Source organism: Juglans regia, chromosome 1 (genome assembly GCF_001411555.2).
Source record: "Juglans regia cultivar Chandler chromosome 1, Walnut 2.0, whole genome shotgun sequence".
Lineage (NCBI taxonomy): Eukaryota > Viridiplantae > Streptophyta > Magnoliopsida > Fagales > Juglandaceae > Juglans > Juglans regia.
The window spans coordinates 45,187,657-45,204,584 of NC_049901.1; the positions used below are offsets into that span (position 1 = coordinate 45,187,657).

The 16,928-nt window shown below is 36.0% G+C and overlaps 1 protein-coding gene and 1 non-coding gene across 4 annotated transcripts; one reads left to right on the forward strand and one right to left on the reverse strand.

Annotated features, from left to right (window-relative positions):
- Positions 1 to 297: 297 nt before the first annotated feature.
- LOC118344439 lies at positions 298 to 404 on the forward strand. Its single transcript, XR_004798224.1, has one exon. It is a non-coding gene; the product is annotated as a small nucleolar RNA R71 (small nucleolar RNA).
- Positions 405 to 5,189: 4,785 nt separating this feature from the next.
- On the reverse strand, positions 5,190 to 15,982 carry LOC109000768. Of its 3 annotated transcripts, XM_018977771.2 has the most exons (22): positions 15,798 to 15,982; positions 14,900 to 15,454; positions 14,552 to 14,808; positions 14,357 to 14,446; positions 13,920 to 14,054; positions 13,689 to 13,810; positions 12,052 to 12,216; positions 11,580 to 11,685; positions 11,207 to 11,312; positions 11,005 to 11,115; positions 10,022 to 10,185; positions 9,805 to 9,922; positions 9,080 to 9,304; positions 8,441 to 8,631; positions 7,784 to 7,951; positions 7,572 to 7,677; positions 7,267 to 7,404; positions 6,959 to 7,117; positions 6,551 to 6,757; positions 5,902 to 6,096; positions 5,740 to 5,811; positions 5,191 to 5,577 (listed from the first exon to the last, which is right to left on the reverse strand). In XM_018977771.2, exons 1-22 carry the CDS (start codon positions 15,843 to 15,845, stop codon positions 5,419 to 5,421), a joined length of 3,597 nt encoding a protein of 1,198 aa, XP_018833316.1. In that variant the 5' UTR covers positions 15,846 to 15,982; the 3' UTR covers positions 5,191 to 5,418. The 3 variants fall into 3 exon arrangements, with proteins under 3 accessions (XP_018833317.1, XP_018833316.1, XP_035543147.1); XM_018977772.2 differs by lacking the exon at positions 12,052 to 12,216 and having other exon boundaries at positions 5,190 to 5,577; XM_035687254.1 differs by lacking the exon at positions 14,357 to 14,446.
- Positions 15,983 to 16,928: the final 946 nt, after the last annotated feature.

Here is a 16,928-nt window from a genome sequence, read left to right on the forward strand (position 1 = left end):
TCACAAACAACATTAGTTGAAATAACATTAACGTTTATCTTACCTAGTTGTTGTGATAAATTTGCCATCTGCGCCGCCAATGTGGTAATAGAATCAAGTTCAAAAACTCCAGCTGTGTTTCTTGGCATTGCTCTCTCCGCAGACCATTGATAGTTGTTGGATGTCAATTCTTCTAGAAGTTTATATGCAGTTTCATGGGTTTTACTCATTAATGCTCCTCCTGCAGCTACATCAACCATAGATCGATTTGTGGGTCCCAAACCATTGCAAAATGTCTATACTTGAAACCAAGTTGGGAGGTCGTGATGTGGACACTTGCCCAATAAATCCTTGTATCTCTCCCATGCCTTATATAATGATTGACCCTCAATTTGGGTGAAAGTAGTAATATCATTCCTTAACTTCGTTGTCTTGGCCGGAGGGAAATATTTTGCTAAGAATTTTTGTGCCAATTCCTCCCAGGTGGTTATGATGCCGGGCGGCAAAGAGTTCAACCAAGGTTTTGCTTTTTCCCTAAGTGAGAAAAAAATAAGTCTCAATCGAATCGCATTATCTGTCACTCCGTTGTACTTACAAGTATCACAAATTTTTAGAAAATTTGCAATATGAACATTAGGATTCTCTTGTGACAGCCCCCCAAACTGGACGGTTTGTTGAATTATTTGAATGATGGCTGGCTTGATCTTGAAGTTATTGGCTTGTATAACTGGTCGTCTTATACTAGATGTCGCCCCATTGACAGAGAACATAGCATAGTCTTTGAACACCTTGTGCTTCTGGTCGGCCATATTAAATTTAGATGCGGCGACCTCTTTTTTTTCTCTTTATTAATCCGACGTAAGGTTCTTTCAATCTCGAGATCGAAAAATGTATGTTCTAATAATTTAGATCGGGGCATGCACTCTGATTCCTGAAATGAAAAACCAATTTGAGATCTATTTAAACCAGTTTGATTTATTAAAATAAAATCCAAAATAGTAACAATCTAGCTAGTATCAATATTAATAACAAATAACTAATCCCTGACAACGGCGCCAAAAACTTGTTCGCATACAAATATCTATAAGTGCACAGAATCATATCAAGTAGTAAAGTGTTTTTAAAGAAAACGGATGTCGAACCCACAGAGATTAATTATGCTATTGAATACTAAAATTTACTAAATTAATTACTATTTAGAAAACCAAAATTTAAGAAATATATTATCTAAATTAAACTAAAGAAATGAGCATTAAAATTCAGATTTTTTAAAAAAATTCAGATTTCCCAGGTGGTAACCAGCCTTGCTAACAACAATGAATCTCTTAACTTGAAATTGCCGAAGGCTTGGAAACCATCGATCAATTTGTAGTCTTTACCAGCTGGAAAAGAAACATAAGCCACATTTGCTATTTTTAATTAAGACGAAGTTGATGGGGAATAAAGTTAAGCTTTTGAAGTTGAGATTGGGTTTTAATCATCTGATTACTGTTGATAGTGTGGGAACTAGTGGTGGTTAGCATTATTTTGGCACAATGATATTGATGTTAATCTCCTTAATTATTCTCTACGACACATTCATGTTACAATCCATTGGCAGTAGGGTTCATCCTGGTGGTTTTTCACAGGATTTTATGGGCATCCAATTACACACAAAAGGAAGGAAGGGTGGGATTTAATTCGATTTCTAAGTAGGGGTATTTCTTCACCTTGGGTTCTAATGGGTGATTTCAATGAAATTTTGAGTCCCTCATAAAAGAAAGATGGTGCTATTAGATCTGTTAAATAGATGGATGATTTCCAATCTGTTCTGATGGATTGTGGATTATGTGATATGGGCTATCGTGGTCCAAAATTTACTTGGTGTAATCACAGATCAAATGATACTTTCACTTTGGAGAGATTAGATAGAACTCTTTCTAATCAAGAGTGGCTTACCTCTTTTGGTAGAGCTATTGCTAAGGTTCTTCCCCACTCATTTTTAGATCATCATCCAATTCTAAGTTGTGTTCAATTTCCTGGTTTGTTATGTCATTATAAGAGGAAGATATGGAGATATGGAGATATGGAGCTATGGGGATTCTCAATCTGATAATTTGGCAGCCCTTACTTACACTCTGAATACTTGTAGAACAACTTTGAAAAGATGGAGCAGAGGCAAATATGAAAATGAGAGGTAAGATCTTTGTCTCTTGGAAGCAAAACTAGAGATACTGCACGTGGATCACTCATCAGAATTGACGGCTGAACTTAGAAAGGTGCAATCTAAAATAAATGTTGTGCTTGAGAAGGATGATATAAGGTGGAAGTAAAGGGCTAAAGTGGAATGGCTAAGATATGGAGATCGCAATACTAAATTTTATCATTCTTTTGCAAATCAGAGGAAAAGAATTAATCACATTTGCAGAGTTGAAATTGATGCTAGGATTACACTGGATGAAGAGAATGACATCAAAGATTTTTTCACTAACTACTTCTTTCAACTTTTTACTTCTTCATCTTTTGAGAATATTGAAGCTTGTTTATCAGTTATTAATCATGTATTGACAGATGATATGAACAATAGCTTACAAAGGACATTCACAGTAGAGGAAGTTAGAACAACTCTTTTTCAGATGTCTCCTTGTAAATCACTAGGCCCAGATGGTTATTTTGCCTCCTTTTTTCAAGCTAATTGGGAGGTGCTTGGAGATAAAGTATGTCGTAGTGTTATTAAATTTCTTAATGATGGGATTCCTTGACAGATATAAATCAGACTAATATCACCCTTATCTAAAGGTTAAAGAGCCAGTTAAGGTAACTGATTATCGTCCCATCAGCTTATGTAATGTCATCTATAAAATAATTTCCAAAGTCTTAGCGAATCGACTTAAGACTATGATGCCTCATATTATATCACCAAACCAAAGTGCATTTATACATGATCGTCTCATTACTAATAATGTGTTGGCTGCCTATGAGACTTTTCATACCATGAGTTCTTGCTTGAAAGGAAGAGAAGGTCATATGGCTGTTAAGCTTGATATGAGTAAAGCCTATAATAGAGTTGAATGAGAGTTTTTGAAACTTGTCTTAGTGAAAATGGGATTTGGGCAGAGATGGGTGGATTTGATTATGGAGTGTGTTTCCTCAGTGTCCTACTCTATTTTGATTAATGGTGAACCACTAAAGAGTTTTATACCTTGAAGAGGTATCCGACAGGGAGATCCTATTTCTCCTTATTTATTATTTGTGCTGAGATCTTCGGTCAACTCCTATTACATGCACAACTCACTAGTGCTATTCATGGTGTGCCCATCTCAAGAGGTAGGATTCGAATCTCCTATTTATTTTTTGCTGATGATAGTTTGTTTTTCATTAAAGAAAATTCAATGGAATGGAGTAGGTTGTAAGATATTTACAATGTTATGAGAGGTCTTCTGGCCAGCAATTGAATAGGGCCAAGACTTCTCTTTATTTTAAAAGAAACACTGATAGAGCAACTATATCTTTAATTCAACATCTCTCTGGCCTTTGATCTATTGGTAGCTTTGAGAAATATCTTGGTTTACCATCTATGATAGGGAGAAACAAGACAACTACTTTTAATTACATTAAAAACAGGATTTGGAAGAGGATCAATAGTTGGAAATCTAAGTTTTTTTCTCGAGCTGGGAAAGAAATTTTCTTTAAAGCTGTCATTCTAGCCATTCCAACATATTATATGGGTTTATTTTGATCATCTAAGACTCTTTGTGCTCAAATTACTCAGACAATGTAGAGGTTTTTTTGGGGCCATATGGAAAATGACCACAAAATTCACTGGTTGAGCTGGTGTAAGTTGGGGATAGCAAAAAGGAAAGGTGGGTTGAGTTTCAGAGATCTAGAATGTTTTAACATTGCTATGTTGGCTAAAGATTATTACATATGCCATCATCATTGTTTGCTTTGATCTTCAAAGCAAACTATTTTCCTAACTCTACTTTGTTGGAGGCAACTGTACCTACAAATGTATCTTATGCTTGGAAAAGTATTCTTTCAGCTCAAGAGTTGCTTAAGGAAGGCTTATGGTGGAGAGTGGGAAATGGTAAAAGCATTCGTATTTAGAAAGATAAATGGATAGCACGTCCTGTGATTACTCTATTCAATCTCTAATTCTGGATGAGAATGCTAAGGTGGCCAACTTATTACTCCCTAGTTCAACGAAGTGGAATATGGATTTATTGCAGACTTTGTTTAGTGCAGATGAAGTGGTTTTGATCTCTAATATATTTCTGAGTCCTCTTGCTAGTGATGATAGGTTGGTATGGAGATGTACTAAGAATGGTAGGTTCTCTGTGAGAAGCGTCTACCATCTGCAGTTGGATTTTAGGAACTCTTGTGGGTCTTCTGAAAGCAGTATTACAGGAAATTGTTGGCTGAGTATTTGGCAGTCCAATGTACCTCCAGTCGTGAAGAATTTAATGTGGAAAGCTTGCTGTAATATTCTACCAACCAGACAAAATTTGAAGCTGAAAAGAATTGTGAGAGATGCACTTTGTCCAATTTGTTTCTTAGCAGAGGAATCTATTGAGCATATTTTGTTGGAGTGCCCCCTTATGCTATTGATGTCTGGTGTCTTTGTAATAAAAAATTTTAGAAATGTAAAATTAGGGTCTCAAGTTTATGGACTTTTAGTTATGTTCCTGGAGGGATGTCTTGAAAGTTTAGATTTTGAGTTAATGATGATTACTGCTAGAGCTTTATGGATCAGGAGGAATGAGTTACTTCATAACAACATGTTCCAACATCCATCTCAGCTATTGTGTATGGCTCAAAATTCTCTATAGGAGTTTCAATCTCTCAAGCAATCTTCAGTTTCCAATTGTCTGCAACTACAAATCTATCTTGGCTGCCACCAATGGCAGGTTATGTTAAGGCCAATTGGGACATTGCTTTGGATCATCTTCACCAGAAAATGGGAGTTGGTATTATTATCAGAAATGAGCATGGAGAAGTTCTAGCATCAAAGCAGATTCCCAAACATGGATGTCCTCAACCACAGATTGCTGAAACTTTGGGAGCTTTTATGGCAATTTCATTTTGTTTGGAGTTGGGTTTTAACAGGATTGTATTTGAAGGTGATGCCAAGAATGTGGTGGAGTTGATTCAGAGATCAGATGGATTGTTTGGCACTTATGGGCATCTTATTCATGATATTCAGATCCTGCTCTCTAACTTACAGAAATGGGAATTTCATTTTGTGCCGAGGGATGTTAATCAATTGGCACATAATTTAGCTAAAGCTGCACTTAGTTTAACTGATGAATCTATTTTATTGTGTGGTGTTCCAGCTTGTATTCAGGATATTGTATATTCTTATGCTTACTAATGGAATTCAGTCTGTTTACCTCAAAAAAAAGAAAAAAAAGAAAAAAAAAGTACTGAAACATGGTTTGGCAGTTGGACAAGTGTCGGCTGCTAAACATAGAACAGGGAAGACGGATCTGTTGCATTTGCTGTGTCTCTGCAAAGAATTGATCGAGCTTCAATAACTGAACGAGGGGGCTCAAGATCTTTCTCTTGTAGGGCATTTCCTTGCAGTCGCTGCATTTGAGAAGCAAAAGTGTCTTCCAATATCTACAAATCAAAACAGATAGGCGCAAGTTTGACAGGATGTACATGAGCAATGACTACGGTAGCGCAGCACCCACCACAAACTTGAGCATGCAGAGCGAGAATGCATAATGGTCTTGAAAATAACCAGATAGACGAATGATGAGTGATCTTAAATTTACTTACCACAAGAGCATAATAAGATCCGTTATACCAAAATCGATTTTCCTTTCTTTCTTCGAGAAATCTCAAAACAATCTGGCATAAACAATTGAAAATTTGAAATGCATTAGACTTTCGGAGAAATTTAGTAGTAAACCAGGTAGATAACGCCACGATTTTCTTCACCTGTCCCATTCTATCCCATAATCCACGGCAGGTCGCAATGAATATCCAACTAGTAAAAACCTCATGCAAGTTGGATATAGAGCCCATGAGTTGTGAACTCAGCAATTGCATTCTTTCACGGACCTCAGCCTCTCCATCCTCTTCCTTCGTTTCCTCCAGAATCCTGTTGAGCCTCGTGTTTCGATTAGCTTGCATCTGAAAAAATCATTTTCCCATAAACTTTTGATGATTTGTATCAATAAATAATACAATTAATTAAATCTAATTTTTTTTATTAGCTAAACTTTGGAGACAAGTAATGATTTTACATAGTATTAGAGTCTGATTGTTCGAATCTTGGATTCACACTCTAATTCATTTAATTAAATATTTCACATGTTTGACCATTAAGGAGGAATATGGTTCGCATTCTCACTTGTCTAGGGTAAGGATCAAGGATATGTGAAAGAGAAATGATATATCAAAATTAATTCTTGAGCTCTACTGAGTATGTTCTTTTATTTTATATGTACTGAGCTCCTTACAGTGGCTGCTAGCGGATTAAAAAATTAAACAATTGTAATGTTTCTAGTTTTCTACAGCAATTTAATACAAAGAGACGTGAGTTTGAGTATCATTCAAATGTTACTGGATTGTAGATAAAGCTTACGTTGCTAACGAGCTTCTCTACTAGTGCCTGCAAGTAATTCTTGTATTTTGTTCTCAAGAGAACTGTGATCGCATTCATCTGCTCTCCAAACAGTGACTTCTTATCTCCCTTAGTAGGCAGATATGATGCCCAAGACTTTAAGGTTTCCTCCACTCTAATGTGCAGGACATCAAGGATTCTCTTCATGGTGTTCAGAAAAATTCCCAACTGGTGACAAGAAAATAAAGTTGAGATATATAAATGCAAAGAACTGCAAATCTTGTAGATGCACATATGCAAACATCAATATGTCTGTTTGCTTGTTACTGACTAACTTTGACCTCAATTCAGTTCCGACACCTCTTTAAATTCCTGGTGACTAAATATAGATACCAAGCTCTGGAACATATATAGATACAAAGAACTCACTTGATTAGGAACATAATAGATCGTCATTGATTGTCTTCTTGTGAGCTTCTGAACCTGCATATTAAGCTTCTTCTGAATACTATCTTTCAAAGGCGTCAGTATATCATTATATTGCTTCTCCAGTGCTTTTATGATTGCCCTTTCCACATTTGCAACAGCCTTTCAGAAATCAATAAGCAATGGCCAAGTTTCAGCAGATGCAAGAATAATTTGTTTAAAAAAGTGTGTATACTTAATTGGGGAGAGAGAGAGAGAGAGAGCACTAATGGCCTTTAGATGGTAACTACAAGAAACAAATTAGAACTTACATTTTCCAAAATTAATGAGTACTGAGGCCATCGATTGATTACCACTTCATACTGAATGAGGTTGTCTCTGATCTTCTCATACATTTCCACTGCAAATGGTGAGGTGGAATGATTTGTCATTACTCCAGACCATGGCACCTGTATCATCATTTTGGACACAAGAGGTTAATTTGGTTCCTCATTCAAACGGTGTCTTTAGTTATTGCTTGAGATTTGGGCTGGCATGGGGAGGGGTGAGAGATGCACATGCCCAAGTGCGCGCACAAACAAAATGCATACAGACATTAGTTTCAGAACATAAATACCTTTTCTGCTTTGCAAAGCTCAAGTAAACTAAGTTGCATATCTTGCACCCACACCATTATGTAATTATGGAACAAATTCCTTGAGTTTACACCACCCTGCACTGGACTGAAGCAAACAGAAATGTTGTTACCATTATCTTCCCAAATATTCTCAGTCGAAACAAACGCAGGAAAAGTTATTGAGGAACCTGTATTATGTGTCTTTCACAGACCTGATATTCCATGATTCAAGATCCCTTTCGAAATCAGTAGTTGCTATTACTAGTTCATTTACATGCAGCATAGGACTAGAGGGAGGCCATGCAGCAAGGAAGCCTCTAAGCCTGTTGCACAACTCCGTACTATAAACAGCAGCTGTGACTTTGGACAGGTCAATTGAGCTGGAAAAAGCCTCAGGTGTCAGAAGATACATGATATGGTAAGGCATGCAGGATAAAATTTTAGGAGGTTCCAGATCCAATTGGAAGTTTTATATTTTTAGGAAGTATTGGCAGTTAGTCCCTTTGAGCATACTATCTTGATTGGTATCGCTGGAAAGTCTTATTGCTCATTCCTGAGTAAGCAAGTGAGCACCCTTTGAATTGAAGTCCCTACTCGCAGATGGTTTTTAGTACAAATACAAAACTATAAAATACAACTGTAGTATCACATTTGACAATAAGAAAAAAATTTAGAAGCTAATAGACAAAAAAAAAAAAAAAAAAAATGATACTTTTGACAGAAATATCATAGCTAAAGTTAATTCACATCCTAATAGAAGGGCTATTAGAAGGGCTAATAGAAACTAAAGATCCTTTCCCTTCTCTTATGTTAGGTAATGAGCTTTCATTATTTATAAATCAGTGTTTCCAGAATCAAATTCCCAGTACCTTGGGAGTATATGCTGGTCATGGATCTTGATGTCTGCCTGAATTTCGTTGCTTATCTTTATAAATAGATTCTTCATTTTTAAGTATGCTGTGGAGATGGTAATGGAATCCATAGAGAAGCTTTCAGAGTTGCTTGACATAAACTCATCAGTCTCTGCCATGTGCTTCCGACATCTCCATTTTGCTGCTGTCTGCAAATGAATCCCATTTGGTTTAGAGTTACATTCTGCCTGATATGTTGAAACATGAAGAAGACAGGCAGTTCTGAACTAATTAATATATAAAGATATTTCATGGGCTTTCGTTCACATGTAGACCATGTCTTCAGTCCCAGTCTGCATCATCCAGTTATCCCACATTAGATCTGTTGGAAAATTGTCATCTGATGCTTAGAAGATTTCACAAAGTGAGTTCACAGGTCATTTGCATCAGGTCGTGCAAAATCTGTTTCTCTCTCTCCTGGGGAACTAATAACAATCTTCATATCTAGTCTAGCCTAATTTATAATCTACAAATATCAACAGGCAGATTATAGCATGCTATATCAGTTACCAGAAATTCCATCCGGTACTTGAACATATATATACTTGCAATTCTATTCAAGGAAATAGTGTGTTGTTGGTAACAAGGTTAACTTACCTGAAAATAGGTTCTCAGCATAGTCTGTGCGTCTAGAGAAAGGATATCGTGAAGGAGAGTGTAAACTTGGACAGCAGGTGCTAGAGCTGGTGCTGCAGACTCTTGAATTGAACCAAACAAGTCTGCTAACCCAGTAGCAGAGTCTTCATCTAACGATTTGTAGTTTTCAAAAACATTTGCCAAAAGACTCTCTATTTTGGTTTCACAATCCAATAGTAGGTTTTTCTACAAGACAGACGGGACAAAGAATAATGGAATAAAAATCTTTTGCCAGAGGGCATATACAGAAATGACATGCTAATTCTTACAGGCACTAAGTGGACCAATTTATATATGCTCGACAATCATAAACACACACACACACACACACACACACACACACACACATATGACCAAAAAAACAAACTTCAATCTCAAATTGGACAAATTTCTACAATGAAGCAATATGAGTGCAGATGGGGATAACATTGCATGTACGATCACTGTTTATAAGATTTACTTGGGTCGTTCCTGTTAGAGATCAAATTTGAAGATGTTAAGGCAGGATTGCATTCAACAATAACCTTCTTAAATGTATACATATAGCTTAGCTCTATATGATTCTTCCACAGTCTAACAACATCTGCTTGGCTACTATAGTTTCAAAGTAAATGAGAAGCATAAATTTTGACTTATGAATAAATAAATGCTAATGTATGCAATGTGGATCTTCTGTAGAGGATTACCTCTTGCCTGGTCAAAGTTTTCTCACTTCGAGCCTTTATTATTGGTACGAGTAACTCACTCACAAGCTCTAAGCAGTCTTTTGTTGGAGTGGCCACCTTCATGACATGTGAAAGATATCTACAAAAAAAGCCATGGTAAGGGAAAATGTTGAGAACTTAAAATATTCATAGCCATTTTAATTTTAAACTGACTTAAAAATTTACATTTCTTTAGCACCTCAGCTTAGTATATGAATTGGAAACGCCATAGTAGTCTGCAAATTCAGTCAACAACCACTTCCAAGGTTCATGTAACCATAGATTCCGGGAATGAAATTCCTGTGCACGCATTGCTGCCTCCAGCAATAAATCATATGCTAGAGTTTCCACAACAGGTCCACTCTGCAACATGAGAGGGAAAAACAGTTCAAAACATAGATTTATACATGCATGCACGTGCGTGCACACACACACTTCATTGACCTAACTCACATTCACATATCATCACATACACCACATTTTCTCATTATACAAATGGATTGGTAAATGAGCACCAGCTAATATGCGGATACAACCTAACATTCACATTTCTTCAGATACACAGCATTTAACCATTCTATACGTGGATTAAAGACAGCACCAACCAATATATACGTGTAGAACTGCAATAACCCAGAAACTGTTTTTTTAAATTGGTAAACAAAAATTTTATTGATAAATGATCAATAGGCCTATCACAAGACGTATAAAAGAGAAAGCACCTAGGTAAGGACATAACCCAGAAACTCTTTCGCATATAGAACTGCAATGATCACACACATATGGAAACTCCAACTCCAGGTATTGAAGAAATTATCTGAATCCATAATCTCTTAGAACTCTAATATGTAATAAGAATCTGATATCTGACATATAAATCATCTGAATATAATCCATATCCTACCCAGTTCTAGACATATTCATAAGACAGACTGTTTGAGTTTCATGCCTTAAAATAGTATAAATGCCTTATACGTAATCTTTTAATATATCACTCCAATCTATATATTGAGCTTTTGAAGAAGAGTCTTACATGAGGTCCAACTAGTAGCATGTTTTTTGTAGTGGTCATTACCGGATGAGTATGTAAGTCAATTTCACTGTCCCAGACAGTGTTATCTTACGAAATAGGAAAGTAAAGAATTGTGGTATTCAGCTAAGTTGAGTTCAAGGACATCATGCCTTTATATGATTAGTGTCATTATTACTGACTGTACAGCCAACAAAGAGCTGGATCTTCCCAACACATTCTTGATCATCATGGTATATGGGCCACCACCGAATTCTGTCACTCTGCATGGCCAGACAATCACATCAAGTTAACATATGAATAGAATAGACACAACCTCATATCTATAAGAGATTGAAGATGAAGGATACATACAGGGTTATCAGCAAGGGATGAAACTGGAATTGTAGTTCGACCTTGGACTGAATTTTTTGTGTCTTGGACTTCCACCAAAAGAGCATCACCTTGGGTCTCCGGAAAACTGAAATTAGATACATGAATAAGACACTTCCTCACTGCTTGTTATCTCCAAAACTGCAAGTAACATGAAGAGGCAAGCCAATGGTTTGGTTTTTATAGGCTATGCTTCAGAATATTATTTACCAACCATAAGTATGTACAATTTTTAAAAAAGACCATCAAACAGGCACAAAAGGGCATCTTTAAGTAAAAAGCCAACATTAACCTGCTCTGTCCAATACTTTCTTTCCAACACTGCACCAAGACATAAGGGGAAATAGCTACTCACAAGACATGATAATCGCCACTTCCGGGGAACAAGCAAATAGCAGAACCCTGCTCCCCTTCAGTATCCTCTTTAGCACTCTTCAGTTGGAATAAGCATGAAAATGGCTCTACAACCATGAAAAGGAAATTATGAGTTATCCACAGGGAAGTTTCTGAGGTATAAACAGTCCTCCTTTTAATATCTATGTGATATCAAATATGCATGACATATGTGAAAGACAACCACTAAAACCTCCCCGCATAGGAGATATATAATTCTTTCACCATTTGATCTTCTGAAAATCTAAGGATTTTGATTAGGAAGGTACAATAAGCCTCTGTAAATTTTCATAAACTTCTGAAGTACCAAAATTGGAGCTGAAACACTTGCATGATCTGTCATAGATGGCAGTTTCACCAGAAGCTTCATCTTTAGGCTCAACCAGTGGGTTTATAGTCAATAAACAGATTCCAAAATATTTTTGGTGACAAACCTTCACTCGTCCCTGAGAATGAGGCAGTCTTTATAGAATTTATGCCAGTTTTCAACAGTGATGAAACATGCCGGACGTATTCTGCCCCTGCTTGCATGTAGATTGCGCCTCGCTGTGAATATGTGCTCTTGAGTTTCCTCCTTGGTATTACTCGAAGTTTCTTCACTGCCATTATCCAACAACTACATCTTAGTTTAAATTAAGAAAACCTTGTCCAGGACCTTAATCTGAAAGGAAATTTACTTTCTGCCAAGTGTTTGGAAAAGAAAAAAAGAGAATATAAAAAGGGGAAATACATTCCAACCACCGCGCGTTTTATAATATGCATCCTAATCTACGAAAGGTTGCAATGTACAACCTAAACTACAACCTAAATTCTGTATGCCTCAGAGAATTTCATATTAGGCATCTTGAAAATGTATCTTCTCTAGGGAACTGTGCCTTTGTACCTCTAGTGCAGAAACTGATACGAGGCATGACTGAGTCGAAATGGTTGCAACACTTCTTTTAAGAAATCATCTTCTTAACTCCCCTACTCTACTCCAATTTTATTGTGATAATTTAGCTTACATATTGATTCTAAAATCAATAGACATTTTTTTGATATGTAAAAAATTATATATATCAAAAAGAATAACTAAGTATACTGAATGAATACAAGAAAACACTTTATCCATATTAGAAGCCCCTAATGACCCAAAATGCCCGTGACAAAACAACCCAAAATACACAAAATCCAACCCCAACCCCTTGTTTCCCCTAAAACTAAAACTCTAACTGAAAATCCAAACCCAACCCCTTGTTTTCCATCTTCACAAGGGACATATAGAGATAGATCGTCACTTCATTTAAGATAAGATACTGAGTGATTATATCTCTATACCTTTTGTGAAGTATGTATGCAAATATGTTTACCAAGTCCTTATATGATGGTTGGATCTTGGCTATTCCAAATTAGATTTATATGACATATATGCTCTAACCTGGGTTCGTTATTAAAAAGCACAGAAGGCACAACCCAAAGTGTCCCTGAAGGGAAGTGTGGGTTTATTTTTACAGATGAGATGAGATGAGTTGATATTAAAGTTAAAAATTAAATAAAGTATTGTTAGAATATATATTTTTAATATTATTTTTGTTTTGGAATTCAAAAAAATTGAATTGTTTATTTTATTTTGTGTGAAGATTTGAAAAAATTGTAATGATTAGATAAGATGAGATGAGATGAATTGAAATGAGTTATGAAAACAAACGAGGCTAGAGGGCATAATTGTATTAACCGTACCTCATGAATATGTAACTGTCAAATGTAAGCTAAAGTAAATCCACAAACTAATATGGCTTTCTATGATACATTAGCTAGATCTACTTTACAATAAAAGTAGATTTACAATCTAACGTACCAAATCAATCTACGTTAGTTTGTGAATTTACTTTTGTAGGATCTATTTGTGTGTAAAACATTTTTCAAAGAGTTTTGAACTTCCCATCATTTCTTTCTTTTCCATTTCTTTTTCTCTCTCTCCAAACCCTAACTTCTACAATATCTATTGGGATGACAAGTAACTCAAAACCCCGTCCTTCCAAATAGTGAATTTAGATAAAAACATAGCATAGAAATAACTTTCAAACTTTACCTTCCACTCTTATTTTTCCTACCACTTTCTCAGTGTTCATAGAGCATAGTTGTTCAACACTCTTTGTAGTTCTAACTTCCTTTGGTTGTACACCTTGGGGGTGTAGCAAAAATTTGTGCAACCTATAAAATGAGAGAAGAAGGAGACATACCCAATAAGATACGGAAAAGGCCATAAAACTTCAAAAATATCTAGTGTCAATGTACTAGCATCAAGAAAGGCATAACCTACCCAAAGGCACTTCGGAGAATGACGCACTCATCTTTTAGAAACTCAGGTGCCTCGGTGCAGCCTCTTCCCCATGCATGTAGGCATAAGCGTATACAAGCATCGTAAGCAATCAGTGTTTGCCAGGCATATTGACCACTACAATGAAAGAATTAACTAGCCATAATGTTAGGATGCTCTATACCAAAGAAATAAAATAATTTAAAGTTGATTAAATGAAAAGAATGTACCAAATGGGCTTTTTTGTGTGTATTTTTGTTGTTCTGTAGTGTTCTGTATTTATATGTATTACTACATTCATCGCTACAGATATTAGGACGGAAAAAGGAAAATCTTCTGCTGTACAAAAGGATTTGTACAGATTTGTCGTTTGTAGAAATTAGAAGAAGACAACAATCTCCTAGTTACTAGTATCAGATGGAACGGGGCCTAGATTGTACCTGGTATTATAATGAGGTGAAGGATCCAATAGGTTGGTTTGCAAAGACGGGATCTGCGTTTCTTTTTCATCGGGAATGATTTTTTGTTCTCTGAAACAAAAATTACCGAAAGACTTCAAAGGGAAGAAAAAAAAAAAAAACAAAACATATCCTCATAACGTAAGAATGGTCAAATGAGGCTGACATCTGCAATACCTTCCACCAAGTTCATTGGTTTCTGAGGATTGTACTCTACATTCTGTTAAACCTTCACTTCCATTAAAAACGTCTCCTACATTTGGACATATCCCTTTACCAGGTAGATCGGTTTCTATCAGACTATCAGAAGCTCTCAGCTTTTGACCGACATCGTCCTCGAAGCCTTTTTCTTCTCTTCCCATATCAACTATGGGAGGTGCACTTGGAGTTCCCAAGTCCGCTAAATCTTGGATCCATTGATGACTTGGAGTACCCTAAATCACCGTAAACATAAATCACAATGAGAAACAAGCAATTTAATCCTCTCTACCTCTGCCTACATAGTTATAGGACATCAAACCCTACATGTAGATTGCATAGTTGAATACGTTTACGAGGCTCGCTTCCACCATCCTTGAGGGTTGCATCTTTCTGAGCACTTCTTCTGGTACCCGATTGGCCATCAGTATATCTTCTGACATTTTCAGATACTTCAATCCTGAGATTTTCTTTGGACAACACTTTATTCACAGAAGACACGCGACCTCGACTCAAACTTGTGCTGGGTTTGTGACCAGTTATTTCTTGTTCATCACCATAGCAGTGTAGAATTGGCTTATCCAAGAAATCAATGTCATGGTCATTAGATCCCAAAGCTTCTTCCTCCGAATAATTGTTATAATCATCATCCGCAACTGAAGCTACGCTCTCATCGTCTTCCTCGTCCAGGCAAGGAGCAACCAAGCTATGCGTGGTCAGCAAGCAAGATTGGAACTTGAGAGGAGGCAAAATACTGACAGGCACGAAAGAATCGCCATCGTAGCTGTACGCTAGTGGAGATTTTGGAAATGTGTCGAGAGCAATTTTCTCGGTTAGAGGAGATCGAAAGGGTGGAGGCTCTTCCTCTTGTAAATCTGATCCCTGCAGGTTAATAAAACAAACCTTCAGGAAACCCACTTTCTAATGAATGACGAATACACAAATTAGAAAAAATAATAATTGCAAATGGAAACGATATCGCCAAGATCCTTCCTAATTAAAAAGCGAGAAATTGAGTTCAGAGCCTTTGTCGGTTCTTGGGCTTGTGGTTCTTGACAAAATGACCCCGAAACTCAAAGATCGCACAGCAAACTGTAAATACAGGTCCTCAAAAGTTATGACTATTAGGCCCGCTTTTCAAACAGAAAGAACGAGGGAAATATCACTAAAAGCTAGATTTATTTTCAAAGATGGAAGAAATATGAAGATGTTACAATACATTTACCTGTTTGATCCACTTGATTGCGCTTTCATCCAGGCCTTCCGTGAACATCTTTAGTGATTTTATTACCTTGAAAGAGAGGGAGATTTTCAGTTGAATTGAGGATGGGACAAGCTGAAAGGGTAGGAGAAGCTGAGCTTAGAAGAAGAAGAAGAAAAGAGAGCGTGGTGGCCGCTGGGATACAGTTGCAACGGCTAGTTTGACATTTCCTTGTTTTCAAAATGGGACCGCTTGCCTCAAATTTAAATGATTTCCGATTGAGTATTTTATGTGCCATAACCAACCAATTTATAATTCTTTTAAAACTCTCTTAAGAGCACTCTCATTAGATTAGCTAAAGTTAAAGTACATTTTTGATGAATATAAGATGAATTTAACATTTAACTATTACATTCACATAAATTTCTACATTGGAATAATTATTTTTTCATTATATGACAATAAAATAATATAAGATGAATTTAACTTTGACTATTCACATCAAATCTCTACATTAGATTATCCATTTATTCATTATATAGTAATGAGTAATTAATAATTTTAAAATTTTTTAATTATGAATTTATTTTATTTTATCATATTTTACTATTTGTAATATTATATATTAATTAGTAATTGTATTCTAATTATATTTTTTCAATTGTCATTTAAAATGGAGAGAGAAATAATTGATATTAAAAGGAGAGAGAAAAAAAAGAATATAAAATAGATTTGATGAATGAATAGTTCCTTTCAAATTTAGAAATTATTTTAGATATTACTATAGCTATTTCAATATGAGCTATTTTATGACTTAATAGCTAAATTCTCATTGGATTTAGTTTTTAGCTAATCCAATGAGAATGCTCCAAGTTATATAGATCTATTTAAAGCAAGGGTAATTACAGAAAATTTAAAAGTGTAAGATATCATTGTCCAACTAATTATTTTAGGTAACAAATAATATGATCTTAAATAATTGTTGTAGAAGATGTTAACGATTAGTCTTCTCTCTCTCTCTTTCTCTCTCGAGAAAGACTGAGGTGAAGGGTGGGGTCCACACAGATTCTAACTGAAGAGGTGGCGAAGGGAGTGGGAAGGGATATCAGGAAGGTTTGCAAAAGAATAATAGTTGCAGAGTGGAGTAGTGAAGGT